The sequence below is a fragment of the Talpa occidentalis genome, unplaced genomic scaffold (assembly GCF_014898055.3).
Source record: "Talpa occidentalis isolate TD23 unplaced genomic scaffold, MPIMG_talOcc4v2.1 talOcc4.15, whole genome shotgun sequence".
NCBI lineage: Eukaryota > Metazoa > Chordata > Mammalia > Eulipotyphla > Talpidae > Talpa > Talpa occidentalis.
This window is the reverse complement of record NW_023601543.1, coordinates 83,098,065-83,114,685: the sequence shown is the minus strand read 5'-3', so window position 1 is coordinate 83,114,685 and position 16,621 is coordinate 83,098,065. Positions and strand designations below refer to the sequence as shown.

The 16,621-nt window shown below is 48.1% G+C and overlaps 1 protein-coding gene across 3 annotated transcripts in view; it reads right to left on the bottom strand.

The window, feature by feature from the left end:
• Nucleotides 1-12,257, bottom strand: part of GPM6B (glycoprotein M6B) — a 182,814-nt gene extending 170,557 nt beyond the window's left edge. For all 3 annotated transcript variants that reach the window (XM_054695843.1, XM_054695844.1, XM_037512692.1), the window contains exons 1-3: nt 12,166-12,257; nt 3,444-3,488; nt 2,424-2,826 (exon numbers count right to left, since the gene is read on the bottom strand). In XM_054695843.1, the coding sequence (XP_054551818.1) occupies nt 2,424-2,826; nt 3,444-3,455 (415 nt within the window). In that variant the 5' untranslated portion in view covers nt 3,456-3,488; nt 12,166-12,257. The remainder of the gene's footprint in view (nt 1-2,423; nt 2,827-3,443; nt 3,489-12,165) is intronic.
• Between the last annotated feature and the right edge of the window lie 4,364 nt (nt 12,258-16,621).

Here is a 16,621-nt window from a genome sequence, read left to right as displayed (position 1 = left end):
GGGAGGCTGTAAGGGTTTCCTAGCATTCTCTTTTTTGTGGGTCTGTTATCCAGACTGTGGTAAACAAATACGCGCCGTGTTTTCTTCAGAGTTGGCAAGACCTGTTGGGTCGGCTTCGGGTCCCACCCACAGACTGCATCTGGGAGTGAGGAAAGTTCTCCCAGGAGGCTGTGTGACTTTGCCAGGGCTGCTTTACAAGGCACCACAACTCGGTGGCTTAGAACAATGGAAACTTATCGTCTCACTTCTGGGGGCCAGAAGTCAGAGAGCCAGGCCCCTCTTGAAGGAGTCAGGGAAGGTCTGTTCAGGCCTCCCTGCCAGCTCCAGGTAGCCTAACCCCATCTTCACATGGTGCCCTGCCTGTGTGCACATTCCCGTCTTTCCAAGGATACCAGTCACACTGGCGCAGGGCCCACCCCGATGACCTCGTGTTCCCTGACTCCTCTGCACGTGCTCTACCTGCAAACGCCACCACGTCCTCAGCGGGGCCGGGGGCTAGGGCTGCAAAGTGTCTTTCTGTAAGGGACCCGATTCATAACAGTGACGGCAATAGTGCAACCTGGAGCCTTGAAGAAAACTGAGTAGATTGAGGAATAATATCCCACAGAATATAAGGTTCATCAAGTTCATAAACCACTCAAAGCCCCACGGACTTTGCAAAATGTCTCACCTGAGATTTAAGTTCATAATCAATATTGAAATGCTTCCTTCATTCAAATAACATGAAGCACCAGGCACAACTTAGCAGATAATTTTCATGACTGGTTTTTCACCTGCAGGGAATTCTGCCTAATACAGGCTTACACGGGTTTCTCCTGCTGGAAGACCGCTCTTCATTATTTTATTTTTATTGTATTCTATCTTTTTACTGAATGACTATGCCGGGTTTATCTTAAATGAGCAGATAACTCAAAATGGCCTATTAGATGACTGGCGCTTGTTCTCATCCTCAGTTACAACTTCTATCATGAAAGCATCCATCACTAGCCAGAGAAACCTGTCCTACCCTCTGGTAAGGACCAGAAATAACCAAGCCCCATCTCCACTATTTTTCTTTTTCAAAAGCTGTAACAAACAGCATTCCAACCCCAGTGGCCACCCTCTCCCTCGTTTGTTACAGACTTGTATAATCACTGTCATGGCTATTTTGGATATATTTTGACAAAAAGTAAAATTTCTTTCTGGAGATCAAGGAAGGAAATGGGTTCTCTGTGTAACAGCAAACACTGTGTCAATGATATTGGGAATATTTTCTAATATGCATCAAAGAACTTAACAGCTTAATCAAAGGAAGGGAAATAAAAAAATAATACCAGCATGGAAGTTTGGTGAAGAACCACAGGCAAAGGTACGAAAGGGCACAGTGTGTTGTACAAAGTCCCTGTAAGTTCCTGGCACCCAGTGGGGGGCTCAATAAATACTAGCCCCGCGTTAGGAAAATACAGATGCTTCAAGATGGAAATGAGACTCGCCCATTCCCAGGCTTCCAGGGTTCTGCCTGTTGAACATTCTCGGTAAAATATCATATAATTAGGCCTCAAAAATATTGAGAGTGGAAAAATTATTTGTATATTTGTTAGAGATGCTTAAAATGTAAATGATCTGGTGAGCTGTAATAGCAAGGAGGGCCCAGAAAAGCAGTTCTAAATCTTGGCAGCAAATTAGTAAGAAATGAAAAAAAAAGGACAATTTCTGCTTCCCCATGGAAGATATAGGACCATTATCACAATTCCCCGACACCAGGGACAGGCAGCCTCAAAGCGAGGTCGAACCTGAAAGGCCTAGTTCAGTACTAGGCATTCTGTTGCTCTGCTTAAGTTCACACTGATCCCTACTCTGAAAGCCGCTCAGTATTTACGAGTCGAAGCTCCACAGCATGGGTGGCTCTGGGCTGTGTACCTGTGGAGAGTGTGTGAGGACGGCAGCACTTAGGGGCCTAGCAGTCTTAGGACCAAAGCTGACTTTGTGCTGGAGGGAGAGGTACAGGAATTAAGAGTCAGGTTTGCGTCCAAGCTGCAAATTACTAGTTGTCCGCCACAGAAGAAGACAATTAACCTGCAGGCTCACCTTCCTTATTTGTAAGATGGGCTTAAGATGTTGAGGGGCTGTTGGGTAGAATGGGGGGAATGCATGAACGCCTGCGCATGCGGACACGCTCCAACTGGTAGGAGAACGAACGTTCACTAAAGGGTAGAGGTACTCTTAGGATCAGCTTTGTTCTAGAACAAAACCCAAAGTTTTATATTCGAACAACTGTAGAAACTAATATAATCCACAGTAAACCTACACTTTCCTAGGCTGAGGATTGGACTGGGAATATCAATTGGACCCAATCGAGGGCCTATAAACTTCCTTCTAGGTTAGGGAAGACAGAAATGCAGCCAGCAGGACAAGGGGAGGACACACGTGGGCCAGGTACTCACGCCGCTCTTCCCGGTGCCTCTCGGTCTCTGCAAAGTACTGGCGGAGCTCCTCGGTGATCTCCATGTTGCTCACGTCGCACTCCACCCCATCCGACTCGGATTCTGCCTCCTCCTCTGCACACAGAGCCTGGTCTTCTCTGGAATGTGAGGGACTGGTGTAGGCATCCAGGGGCGGCAACTGGTGGTCATGGAAGGGCTGAGGAGAGCCACCCTGGCTGGCATCAGAGCTGTGGGGATGGGCTTCAGGGAGGTAGTACCACAGGGAACTGAAGTAAGACTCCACAGCTTTCCGGTAGGCATTCTGGTGGCAGCGCATCCATGCCATGGCCTGGTGGTAATGCTGCCAGTACCTGGCGTATACCGGGTGGGAAGACCAAAGCTCCGGGGCGTCTGACAAGGCGGCCTACAAAATGAAGGGGGGGTGTAGGCTAGCCACCGCAGAGTTCAGACACAAGAGAGACCCTTGAATGTTGAACCAACCATCTGACATGTCGTCACTAAGTAGATCCTAAGTATGGCCACCACGTTAAGATGCTACTGGGCCAACGAGGATATAAGACAGGTCCCTGGCCACAACGGACCCCATGTTCAGACCTGGAGGGCAGAAGAGGTGCGCGTGAGGGATGGCGCATAGGACAATTTAAGGTGACAGCCCATCATAAGGAGGGGGCAGAGGCTGACAATGCCCATCTTAGAGAAGGTGCAGGAAGAGACAAGGACTCCACATCTATCACCTCGGCCTTCTCTACTCATTGTAATCAAGCTGGTTCCAAGTTAGAAATGGCCTGCCAGGCCCCACGGGTCCAGGGAGGCCGTGGCTGTGTTTCCTCCCTCCTGCCCCCTAGTGGCCTGCGGGGGGCCCCAAGGTCTGTGCTAGAATGTCCGTCCCCACAGCGCCCACCCAATGGTGTTTTGACTTTTAATTTCTGATGTATTTCTTTGGTCTTCTCCACCATGGAATGAGAACACCGAGACCAAAATTTACCTTCTTCTCTTACAAGCGAAAAAGAAAAATCTTACCTTTGCTGCCATCCCTGACTGTGAAGGATGAAACAGGCTCAGGAGCTAGGAAAGAACAATCACAGTGCAAACATCTGGTTAGCGCAGGGGAGTGACATCTGTGGCTATTTTGTGGTTTGCAAAGCAGTTCCTAGAGGTGGTCTCCTACGAAGACTATCCTGGGTGTGCCCAGTACAGGTAAAGGAAGCTGGTGCCTGGGTTTGACCTTGCGGTCTAAAAAGGAGGGACCCCCTTAGGTGTCATGAAGGGGCGCAAAGGACAGTACCTGTTTCCTATCAAAAGTATAGCCTATGGAAATAACCACACAGTTTGTAGCTAGTACACACATAAAAAAAATATACAGAACATGGGTGAAAAATGTATAGTTGTTACTTTATTTACTAATTCTTATCTCATGCCAAAGCCCATTTAAATGAAACCTGGCTTTCCCCAAAGTTTGAATGGGCTAGACTGCATCCTGCCAACTCACAGGAACCCTTGCCTTAGGTTCGGGACTAGGAGGAGTGTCTCAATAAGACTTCTCCGCAGCCTGGGTTGTGTGTGTCCTGAGCTTTAAGACCCTCATGACCTTGTTAGGTTTGGATGGCACAAGCCTCTCAGCCAGTGTGACCCCATGCCATCCCGGCTGCAGCCCGCAGGTCTTTGCAGGAGACTCTCCCTCCAGCCCGCACAGCGCCTTTGCCCAACAGCCTGGCTCTGCTGGAGTCACACCCCCGCATCGACCTGCTCAGGATTAAATGACAGGGCAGGAAATGCCTAAAGGGTAAGCTTCACCTGCAGCTTTACCTTTTATAACCTATTGAAAAATATTATTTTTGCACTGTTCAGGGTGTTCAGAGCTACTAAAACACCAGCTGATACCAGGATATACTTTGAGAAAAAAAAGTTAAACAAAATATTCTGAAATGCATGAGAATTTACACATCTGTGAGATGAAACCAGTAACACAATGTGATACTAAGCCAACAGCCACTTAGGTTTTGAAACTTTGGAAATCAGATACTGAAGGAGTACTATTTTTCCTACTTTACTTAATTATAGGGTAGAGTTTTAAAAATCCCTAAGTCTTAAGAAATAAACTTGACTTATTTTGTAATCTCTATCAGATGTTTTGCTATGGTTAATGTTGAAAATTGAGATGTTCAATTGCCCACTTCTTTAAAGACTGAGCCTACAGAGAAGCATTCACATTCCTTTAAAGTATAATAAGCTCTCAAATAGGGTATTTTTCAAGAGGGCTGACATGACCTTCTGCAAATTTATCTTAAACAGCCCACACTTCCTGTTGACTGTTCCACATTCATTACATACACATGCAGTGAACGTAAACTGGAAAAAAAACTAACACATGCAGTACAAATAGGACTGCATATTCAGTTCACATTACTTTTAAACTATAACGGGAAAGTTTAAAGCATGAGCAATTATCTGAAACCTGGCGGCTTGTGTGCTCCACAGGCTATTGTCGAAAAAGGAAAGAGTCAGTACAGTCGGCTAAGCGCCCAGACAAGCTAGCACAAACCCCAAATCAGTACAGATTTGAATGCTAAACTGTATGGTGCAGGCTTAGTGGCCAGTTCACTCCAGCCAGGTTTCCCATTTCTATCCCTGAAAGCTGAATAGTTTTCTGGAAGCTGGGAGCACATAATGACATTAAAGTAAACTCCATGTGGGTCTCAATTAAATTTGTTTTACAGATTAACAAGAACCAGAGGAATTAAAAGCCTAGGAGACATCTGACTGTCTTCTGGAAATTGAGAGTTTTGAATCCAGACTTCTATGCCGTATAAATCATACAAACCAGAGCGACATAAATATCAATTTCCCCAGCTGGGAAGTCTTGACAGTCTCAGATCTGTGATACACATGATTGTGGAGGAACAGTGCCACAGAACTTGGGAAATCCTGTTTTTATGTGTAATTGGGAAAATCCAGCCTGGCTTTAAAAGGAGAACTAATATTTTGAAAATCCACAAGATGGCTTCCAAGAGGGTCCCCTTTGCAGAAGTTTAGGCATGCGCAATAAGGTTGTCAACTGTTTAAGAGGTTCAAGTATAATCCATCACCATCACGCTCTCTGCGTTCAAAAATCGATAGCTGTGATTAAAAGAGGGGGAGGGAATGCTCATTTGAGGAAAGGTTATTTATGTCATTAGTTCAATAAATACTTTGGAATAAATGCAATAGAGGCATCTGCATAAGAAGGGGAGGTTCCATGTTCCCTACCCCACGTAACGAGGGTGCAGAGGAGAGCCCAAGAGAAGCTGTGAACACAGAAAGCAGGGGGCTGTGGGAGGGACACGTGGGGAGGCTGATAAAGGCAGCCATTCTGTTGATTCGTATTTTTGCATGTCTCTTTCTGTCCCACACCAGCTGGCCCCTTTTGCCCCCTTCCTGTGGTTTCCTGTCAGATGCCTTAACTTGTGGCAACCTTTCAGGCCTCAGCAGTCCTGCTTTGGGCCAACCCTGCTTGGCTGGGCATTTACCCACAAGGGGATGAGTAACTTTGGGTTTTTATTGTGAAACTATTATCCTTTCTTCTTTCTCTATGCACACGGATCCTATTAAAGTTCTTTTACACCGAGTCCCCTAGTTGTCATGTGCAAGTATGGCTGGACCCCTTCAGATCATCCAAGTTTGGGGTTTTTGGTGTACCCCATGGTCTGCCCACTAACAGAAGGATTGCCATCCTCTGCGGCCTCCGTGATCACATAGGCATGCTCTGTGCACTTCTGCCAAGAGAGAACACTTCTGCTGAGATAACAGAAGAAAGTCAATGCCAGCACTGGGTCTTGAAGCCCTCTGGATTTGGTCCAGTGTGCCAACTATCTGTAAAGCCTAGCAACTAATCAGCTTAATCACCAGACACTCCTAGGATCCAGGCCATCAAGGCAAGATGAGCTCACATTGGTAATGGCATACAGGCAATATGGTCATGGATTTTATTCTGGTTTGACTGTGCTTTCTGCACTGCCTTAGCCACTCGACCCTTATCTAATCCTCTGCCATCCCCCACCAAGTCTGGAGTTCCAAGGCCGTATATCAAATATGCTCACTTCACTTGTGGCTTTTTCTTCCTGCAATTCTAAAACCTATTCATCATATCCTTTTACATGCTTAGTATTTTGAAGATTCCTGGTATTTTTGAGCATCCTATAGATACTCAAAAATAGTTCCTCAGAATGATGACAAAGGAGCCAATTAATTTCTCAAAAATCAAATAAGATAAGGCATACAGAAGTGTCGGAAGGAATAGCAGTGTGCATAGAGCTCTATAATTATTATTAGCTTGCCATTTCCAGTATTACTCTTGGTATTTAATGTCAGCAATTTTTTCTTCAGCAAAGAGCCAGAGAGGAAATATGTTAGGCTGGTGGGTCAGAGAGAGCCCCTGTCACATAGTCTTCATCTTCTTTTAGTTAAGAAAATCCCAGCCTTTTGAAAATGTAAACACCATCCTTGGCTCCTGGGCAGCATAAACACCAAGCCATAGCCACTGCCTGCCCAGAGCTGCTTCACACGGACACGGTTAAGTCCCAGCTAACAGCCCACAGGCTCCCGGAGACTGCGATTTTACGTGGAAACACAATGCTGGTCAGTGTGGGCTGGGCCTGACTTTTTTCTTCCTTGAGGTAACAAAATGACGTGGAAACATTATTCAAGGGCCTGCTGTCTACTGGGAAGCTCGCATTACTGAGTATAAACTGCCCTCAGTATGGTGAGCACCTCAAATGTTCCTCACCTTCTACCTGGGTTTCGGCGGAGGAACCTGGGGATTCCCGCCCACGTCATAACCGTGTCAGGCTCAGAATAAGGCTGGAGGGAGCAAGAAAACTGGTCATTACCAACAGCAATCCTGGCGAACATTTCCTAATATTTTGGACAAAAGAATCATCTCCATGACTAAATAAGCAAATTGGACCATTTCTTAAAAATCTACGTAGACATTTAACCACCGAATTAAACACAACCAAGCAGGCTCCCGCCAGACAGTGCCGATGGACAGGCTTACAGGCTTGCGGAGGGCCTGGACTTCTGACCGAGGCCCTACGGGCTGCCCTGGGCTCGGCCGTCATCTCCGCCAACAGCAGGCATGCCACGTCCCCAAGAAGGTCGCCATCCCTGCCCTGTGAACCGCACCACTCGGCAGCAGGGGAGGGGCCCCCCTCTAACAATGGGGCCTGTTAGCTTTTCTCAGTTGGTTCCTCTTTCCACACACAGAGCATGAGGACCTAGGAAAAAGGTCAGGGTTTCTGAAAAGCCAACACTGAAGTAATTCTAGACCTGACGGCGACATTTTCAGACACCACCACCAACTCAATGAAAAGCCAGCTCAGAGACATGGGCGACTTAGATGCCCTTTCAATAGGCCTCCACTTTATCTTCCGTCCCCACCTCCCCGGGAGGACTCCTACTCCTTTATGGCCGCTCTTTGTGGCCTGAACAGCCACTTTCTCCTAGTGGGCTGGGGGAGCTGAAAGAAAAGAGATTGGCAATGTCAGGGCAGGCCGGGACTGCAGCGCTACCAAGGGAGCGGCCCTCCCCGGCGAGCACAATGGCATAATAGTCACTACCCAGCTGAGCCGAGGATACAGACACCGGGCTCATTGTCTGTCCTCGACCACCAGAGAAGGAAGGAGAAAAACAGTGCTGATGTCATTCCCTAAACACTGCCCAGGCCTGCGGGCAAGAGCCAGCGCCTGCGAGTCTGCAGCTCCGCTTTCCCACCCAGCCTTCCCGCGAACATGCGCTCATTCCTCAGTGAATCTGTTTATCTTGAAGACATTTTTTCAAGTGCATAAATATACATGAAGAACAACGGGCAGGAGTTTTGTCATTGCCAATGAATAGAATGTGCCCCTTTTCACGCAGCTATTGAGACATTCCACAAATAAGTGACTAGAGCTTGTACGAGGTGGTGACATCGCGCATGCTTTTTACTGCCTCTGTGCAGTCTTCCGGACAGGCTACGTGGGATGGCAACCAGATAAATAAAACAAAAACAAACTCCCCTCAGAATCATGCAGGCTCTGTAGCTGGGTTTTCTTCTAGCTTCCTTGTCCAGTACAATTCTGAAAACGAAACATGAAAACGTACCTGCCTTGATTTTTGCACAGAAACACATGAAAAACTGATAAAGTTCCGGGGCTGGAGCCCAGAACGCGGGACTGCGCGGATCAGGTTTCCACTCACTTGGTTCTCTGAGCCAACCAGCTCATCTGGGGCTCCACTGGGGCCTTCGGGAGCCACAGCTTCAAGGCAGAAGAAAGGGAGGTCTGCTGGAGATGGCAGCCAGCGAAATGAAGGGGTGGTGAGAAACTGGGGTGACATGAATGGAGGTGGAGGCGGTGCGCAGGCCTCTCCAACACTCAGGACCCTACCTCAGAACAAGCCCCCAGTAACGCAGAACTTCCTCCACTGCGGTGGATCATGAGAGGCCTGTGAGCGCGGCTCCCCGCTCCCATCACCTGTCCGCGCTGCTCTACATGTGGGGTGGCCTGGTCCCTTCGGAACTGGACATCAAAGATGGCTCACATCTGCCTGACCCTCTTCTGCCCTCAGCTATCCCAGCACCACCTTTTGTCCAGACTCCAGTTTCCGACGACACGTGCTACCGTGTCAGAAAGCCCGCACCCCTCAGTCTGTAACAGCCAGCCTTAAAACTGATGCCCCATGAGGGAGGCAAAGAAGTTTTATTTCTATTTTCATTCCCTCAAGCCCAATTTCCAATTTACTAATTTCTGGATGTTGCAATAATGAGTGATGTCACAAGGAAGGCACAACAGCGGGAAGGAGGACCCAAAGGATGCAGCGAACAATTCCTTTTTAAATACAAACGACGTTCCACCCACAGGATGGCATTGTTTAATTTGTCAGCAAGGGTGATGGATTTATGAATGGATTTATTTGCAAATGCACCAACTCTCCATGGGACTAACGTCAGCATCAGAAGGGAAATATGAGACACCCCAAAGCAAAGTTACCCTCTGATTCATGAGCCCAACAGGCACTGGGCTAGCTGAAAACTGAGATAACTGAGGAGGACACAATAGTACAGTTCAAGAGAGGAAACAGATTAAGTTCACTTCACTACAAGTGCATCCTTCAGTCAGCAAAACTAGTGTGCTCATAAGGGTTGGAGAGGCAGGTAAAGCAAATTCAGCACATACCAAGCAAAAACCATGACTAAGGTGGTGAAGACCACCAGTAGATTTCAGTTCTATAAACACATACATGGTAATTCCATGTTAAACTCTTCCCTGATTTAAACAGCACTCACCGGCCTCATTCATTTGGCAATTTCATCAATTACTTGTAGGCGTGGATTCCACAGTCCATCTCCTTTAAATTTCCTACTTTCCCTTCTGCCTAAAAACCACAGCTAATATTTCCTGCCTCGGGATACTGTTGAGATTCTCCGTCCTACTTTTCCCCTCCTGAAAACCACTGGTAGCTCAACTATGTGACTACATAGCTCCAAACCTTTTCAAGAATTGGATGATTAGGGCCTCCCCTGGTGGCGCAGGCAGTTGAGCACAGTGCCGGGAAACTGTCTGCAGCCTCTGCAGCGCGGGTTTGATCCTGGCCGGTAGGCGAGAATCCCACATGGCACGGCAGACCTCTCCTGACTTGCCCGCTGCTCCCCTCAGCTGCTTCCCGCTGCTCCCCTCAGTCAGTCTGCCTGTTCTGTTCCCTGCTTTGTCTCTGGTGAATCCTCTCACCCTCCCGCACATCTGGCCTGTACCCTGGTTCTTGTATGCATGAATAAGTCTTTAAAAAAAAGAATTGGATGTTTAAATACACCTATATATTTTCAGATATTTCCAATTCCTCTGATCTTTAATCAATTAGAGTTGTGTTCTTTTTTCATCCATTCACTTTTGTCTTCTGGCTGGGCTTTCTATTGGAGAAGAGGAATTCTAAGAGTTCTGCACCTATTTTGTGATCTCCCCAACCTCTTGTTAGGGGGAACAAGATGTCCTAAAGCTAATTCCATACAGGCTTTGTGGACTCCACCCCCTCCCCAGGCCAAAGCCAAAGACACTGGGAACTCCAAATCCCATCCCCACCCAAGGGAAGGTGGCTGGGACCTGAGGGTGGGGTTCAGCAGCCAGGATGGTATAAAGCCAGACACGTGGGCTTTGGAGGGTCCCCTATTTTGACTCTCCGCCAGCTCGCAGCGTCCGGCCAGCTCGGAGAATGCCTTTGGGTTTCCAGGTCAGCGGATCGGGTAGGACGCATTAAAGACTTTATTTCCCTATTTTCTCCCTGAGTTGTACATTTCCTTAATTCCCTTTTCCTTGTAAATAAACCTTTTATGAACCTTTTGTGTGTGCCTGTAGTGGAGTATTCATAAGTCCCTTGTAAGCGCGCGGGTGAGGACCCACAGCCAGGAACCCGTTCAATATTGGGGCTGCTCTGTAACAGCTGGCGCCCAACATGGTTTCCAAGCTTCACCCGTGGTTGACCAGCCCAAAGTAATTTTTCTTGCGTTGGTCACCATAAAGCGCACTAGGTCTTCGGGGCTGCCTTATAACACTCTAACCTTAATTGTTCAAATTTTCATCCTTCTCATCTTGCCCTCTTCTTAGCTGTTGGGTCCTGAAGACTAAAGAATCCTTCACCATCTATAAAACAGCTTTAGAACAAAAAATTCTCTCTGGAGCTTTAGTTTGTGAATGAATACAGCAAGGAACACTCAGGCACTGTTACCCCTTACTGTGAACCTGCCTTCAGTTATGTCTCTCCAGAGTTACTAACACTCTTAAAAGCTCCTGTTCCACTGCCGCCCCAAAGGGGCAATGTTACTCTAACTAACTACTGTATTCTTAAAGATTACTTCTCTCACACCCCATCCATGGGAACTCTGAGAGGAAATATCAGTTGTTATTGTTACTAAGCTTTATTCTAGACTTTCCAGTAAGGTTACTCTGACTTAAGGTGCTAAACAGCTGACTATGGAACGTAGCCTGGGGAACTCTAAAAATCATTGCTGAAAAAAAATATTGCTCAGACCCATCTGATCTGGACCTTCAGGATTTCAGAGTGAATGGCATTTTGTTGGCCACTGGTTCAGCCCCACTTAGTCACTGAGGAAGAAAGTGGGTGAGGGACATTCTCCATCTCCACAGGCACAGTGTATACACGACCAGAGCTGTCAAATGTTCACCAGGTAACTTCTACCCAGACCGCTGACCGCGCACAGAGTGGGCGGGTGCCAGGGTAAAGTAAGAGATCCCAACTTTTGAGTAGACGGGCCACTCTCCTAGACATCCCTCCACGATGGGGTGCCCTCGGAGATCTGATCAGATACTGGGCTGGAAGGGCAAAGTCCCAATTCACCCGCTAGATGGTGCTTAGCACAGGGTTAGTGGGCACCTCAGAATCACAGGGGAGCTTTAATAAAAACACCAATGGCCCGGGCTCCACTTCTAGAAATTCGAATTTAACTGGTCTGGGATGGGGGCGCGGGCATCAGAATTCTTAAAAGGCCCCCGGTGTTTCTGTTGTACCGCAGAGCTGGGAGGCTCTGGGACCAGGTCCCCCGACAATTAACCAGAAATGAATGAGTTCTCTGCAGCTCCGAGAGCCCCAAACTTCTGCCAGTAGACCACATGGGCAGCCAAGGCCGCGGCCGTCCCGGCTGCAGAGGCGGCCGGGCCCCGGGGCTCCAGGCGCCTCCCTCACTCCCCCCCAGGAGCCCAGAAGTCCCCGGAATCACCTCGTGGGCGCGCAGCTGGCAGATTCGGGCGGTGGGCGAGCCGGGGCCTAGTTCCCGCCTGGAGGTACAGGGGGCGTGAGGGGGCGGTGCTGTTGCCGGGGCGACTAGAAGGGCGCTTCCGGGGCGAACCGCGGGGGCGGGCCGGCGCACCGGAAGTGCTCGCGCGCCGCCATGACGCCGCCATGAGCTGGTCAGGCTGGTCAGGCTCCACTTCCCAGGGCGGAGCGTGGGAACAAAAGGGGCGGGCGGCGGCCAGTGCGCCGGCGCGTGGGGCGGGGCAGGAGCACGTCCCGCGGGCCGGCCCTGCCCGTCCCTTCTCGCCCTTCCTGGGACTCTGGCTGTCATCTGCGTTCCCTGTTGGCATCACCGTCGTCATCAGCAACACCTGCCCCGTGAGCACCGCACAGTCCGGAAAGGGGGGCGCACTTTTGTCGTGGAATTTGTACTTCTGGAATTTTTACCGCAATGAAAACTAGACAGACACGTGATGCTTGTTGCACAATTATTAAAAAAACTGAAAACTGCAAAGCAACCCCTCATGAGAGGAAAGGGCTGTCAGTTAGGCTATGTCCATGGTCTGTCGTGCTATTTCTGTCCTTTAAAAGAAGAATCAAATCACGTAGCAGAATATTAACTTGACCATGCACCGGATGCCTGCTGTGTGCCGTGCATGCCGTACGTGTGCTGACCACTGCGGCCGCTAACCACATGTGGCTGTTGGCAGCTCGAAATGGGGTCGTCTGAATTGAGATGTGCTGTCAGGGTGTGTTACATAGTGGATTTTGAAGGATTCGTATGAGAAAAAGAATGCAAAGTACCTCACTTTTCAATCAAAGTAACAGGCTAGGAAAGGACTATTCAGGGTCAATAAAACAGAAGTTTAAAATTAATTTCACCTTTTATCTTTTTATTCTACTAACGTGGCTACCAGAACTTAAAAAAATTCTCTGTGGCATATGTTATATATTTATATATGTCCATTGGACAGTGGTATCCCATTTTTACAGGCTAGGTAGCGGTGAACAAGATAGATTTTGACCTCATAAAATGAATACACTGCTGAGGACAGCACAGACAACCAATAGATAAGTAATATAATCATACACTGTAGTCAGCAATATGAAGAAAATATGCAGGGTTAAGGGCCAGAGAAAGTGTGTATATCGAGGAGGGTTATTTCACATGAGTCTTCCTCCACTGTTCTTGAAGTGGATTTGGGAAGAGGTGAGACTGGTATGCATAGAGGAGGGGGGAGAGGATAGAGTGTAGAGTCTGCTGGGAAAAGTTGGGCATGAAACGAGGTTGAGGATTATGTTGGGGTTGGGCGGAGTCTCTGCCTCAGGAAACTGCATCTGTGGAGGAAGGAAAGACAGAAGAGGGCTCATCTGCCTGGGAGGAAGCTCAGGAAGGTAGAACAAAGCAGGCCTGGAGTGGGTATGTTTCAGTAGACAAGTGGTCACTTACTGAAGTCCTCCAAGTATGTATACTGTAGTACTCTGTGTGTGTGTGAGTGAGTGTGAGTGTGTGTGTGTGTGTGTGTGTGTGTGCAGTGAGTATGCTATGGTATTAGGACAGTACTTCAACTACTGTCATGGAGACTCAAGTAGAGTGGCTCAAACCATCAGGAGAAGTGTATGTCTCTGTCCTGCTGACAGGCTGGAGTAGGTTGGCTTTTTCACTTGTGTTTTGGTGCCATCTAGTGGATACATTTAAGTCCGACATGCCTTACCTTGTCTGTTTCAGGCATTCATCCCAAGTGATAAATAACCCTTACTGCATTTTAGCAAAACTGTACAGGTTTCTTTCAGACAAGGAACTCTTTAAAGCAGGGTGTCTTACCTTCGGCCCTATTCTCACTTGGTACTGGCTAATCCTTCCTTGTGGGGATGCCCGGGCACACAGGATGGTCTGCAGCATCCATGGCCTCTGCCCACAGGGTCCAGCAGCCCCTGGCCCTACCCTCTCCAGTTGTGACGACCAGAAATGTCTCCAGCACCGACAGCCCTCCCCAAGGGGGAATCGCCCCCATCCAGAACCACCCCTTTAAACAGACCATCTCACACGCCAGGGCCTCTTAAGATCATGTGGCACAGACAGCCTGAGAGTACTGTGTGCTGAGTGGGAGAGGTGAGTCGGGCCAGAGGGGACACTGTTGGGCCAGAGTGACAGGATTTCTTCTTGATACTCCTGAGATAAACCAATGTTGCCTCAATAAAGAAAAAACCCAAGCTGTATGTATGCAAAACAAGCCTGGACATGTTCCATGTATGCCATCGAGGATCGGGCGTTTGCATGTATGGCCATGATTAAGTTAATAAACACATCCATTGCCTCCAGAAACGAACGGATAAGAAACCTGAGTAAACTCAGCTGTAAGCACAGATGAACTCTTGCCATTTGCCACAACAGGGATGGAGCTGGAGGGGATGAAGCGAAGCAAAATGAGGCAGAAGAAAAATACCGGATGGAGTCACTGATACATGCAAGACAGAGAAATAAAACAAAGGGTCAGATAAAACCAAACCAAACCAACTCTAGATACCTGATTGCAGAACCAGAGTGGGAGGGGTGGGCCAATGCACTCAGGCGGAGACTGGGTGCCTTGGTCCATGCCTCTGAATCACAGAGTGCTGTAAACCAATGTCACCTAAATTAAAAAAAAAGAAAAGAAAAGAAAAGAAAAAGAAACGCTGCAGAGAACTTGCTGCAGCCCAGAGACCTGTCTGATCCGGGGAGGCCAAAAGACCTAGGAGAAGTTGTAGAGTTTCTTAATCCCCAGGGCAAGGTGATCTGCAGAGGTGTCACCTAGAGCTGGAGGGAGTTCTGAGTACCCCAGGCTGTGCGCGGGCCCCAGCTCCATCCAGGGAAGTTCCGGTGTGGATGATCTGGCCCAGGCGGGAAAGCAAAGCTGATCTGTGCCCGCCATCCCCACTCCCCCAGGCCCCTTTGCTACCTGAGTCTTGTGGGGAAGCTGCTTGGGGGCCTTCCCTGGCTGGGTCACAGAAGTGGTGCCAATCACCTGCAAACAGCTCTCAGTCCTGTGAAGCTGCATGCAACGAAAAGCAAGAATTAACCAGTCGTGTTACTTTAAAATAACCAGTCTTTCTATTTACTGTCTGTCCTCCCACTTATGATCTATACTAATCGACCTGGAATCTTCAGTAGATGAGATTCTTTCTCAGTAATATATAAAGAGGATTAAGGGACTGGCGTGGCAAAGAGCCAATTAATTTCTGAAACATTACTCAGAATTCAAGTAATGAAAATTTTTGCTTAAGTAGGTAGGAGTCAAAACCACTGTATTGTGTGTGGAGATGCAAAAACAGTAGCCATCTCCGTCCAGCAGAGGGCACAGCTGTATAGAGTAACTGATGGAGAAATACTTAGAAAAGTAAAAAGTGCATTGCATTTCAGTCATAGACTTTAGGGATGTATGTTACCACATGCAAGTGAGTGCAGCTATGCAGCTAAAGTCATACAGTGTGTTGTTTTTAGACAGCACTTCCAATGATTCCTTTACATTGTTTTTTTAAGTTCTATCTTTGACAGGATCAGAATTCGGTTAATCTCTAAATAAGACTGTTCATTTCCACTGACTAATATCATTTGAACCCCATGATGGGTAAAATGTGGGGTTAGCACGTTTTTGAAGGGTATGTTTTCTGTTCTCACAAGATCTTTTTTAGAGGCCAGACACAGAAGTAAAGCACCCCTCCATAGACAGTGCAGTATCCGCCAACAAATTAAAAAAATCAGGGTCATAGAGCCCCCCATCTTGACAGTTTCAGATTTTGCTTGGTGTGGAACTGCCCATGATGAGCTCCTATGGTGGAGTGGACAAAGTCCCTCCGGGAGAGGGAAAACCTGTCTTTGTCCCTGATGGGTGGTGAGACCCTGGCTCTGGCACTACTGCTCAGAGCCCTTCCGTGCCCACCTGTCACCAGGGAGCCATGACCCCCCATGTGTTTGCCGTGGAAGAGGCTGGACCTGCACACATCAGCTGCCTGGCCCCGTCTGTACCAAGGTCAGGCGCAGCAGAATCAACAGCAGTGTCACCGAATGTCCGCCAGATGGCAGCTGGAGTCTCTAGCATTCCCTCTGCAAAAGTTTCACTGAATCTCAGGTCCTTGAGCAATTCAGGGCCACGGGAGGAAGCAGGCTCGCAGGGAAAGCTGGACTTCTAGCGATGTGCAGGTGGGGGGGGGTGCTTCCCTTAGCGCCCCCCCCCTTATTTTTTATCACAAACTCCTAAGGCAGATCACTCTTCAGTTGGGCTCCTTTAGAGATATTTTCATTCCGTTTTAGGAACTTTCCCCTTTAATAGTAATTCCACACTATGAAAGGACGTCACAGCAACACCTACAGAGATGCTTATCACAGTATAGCTATGGACAGTCACACTGGAGGCACCTCGGGCACATGGAATGTTAGGCAGCCACCAGAATAAAAATTATGA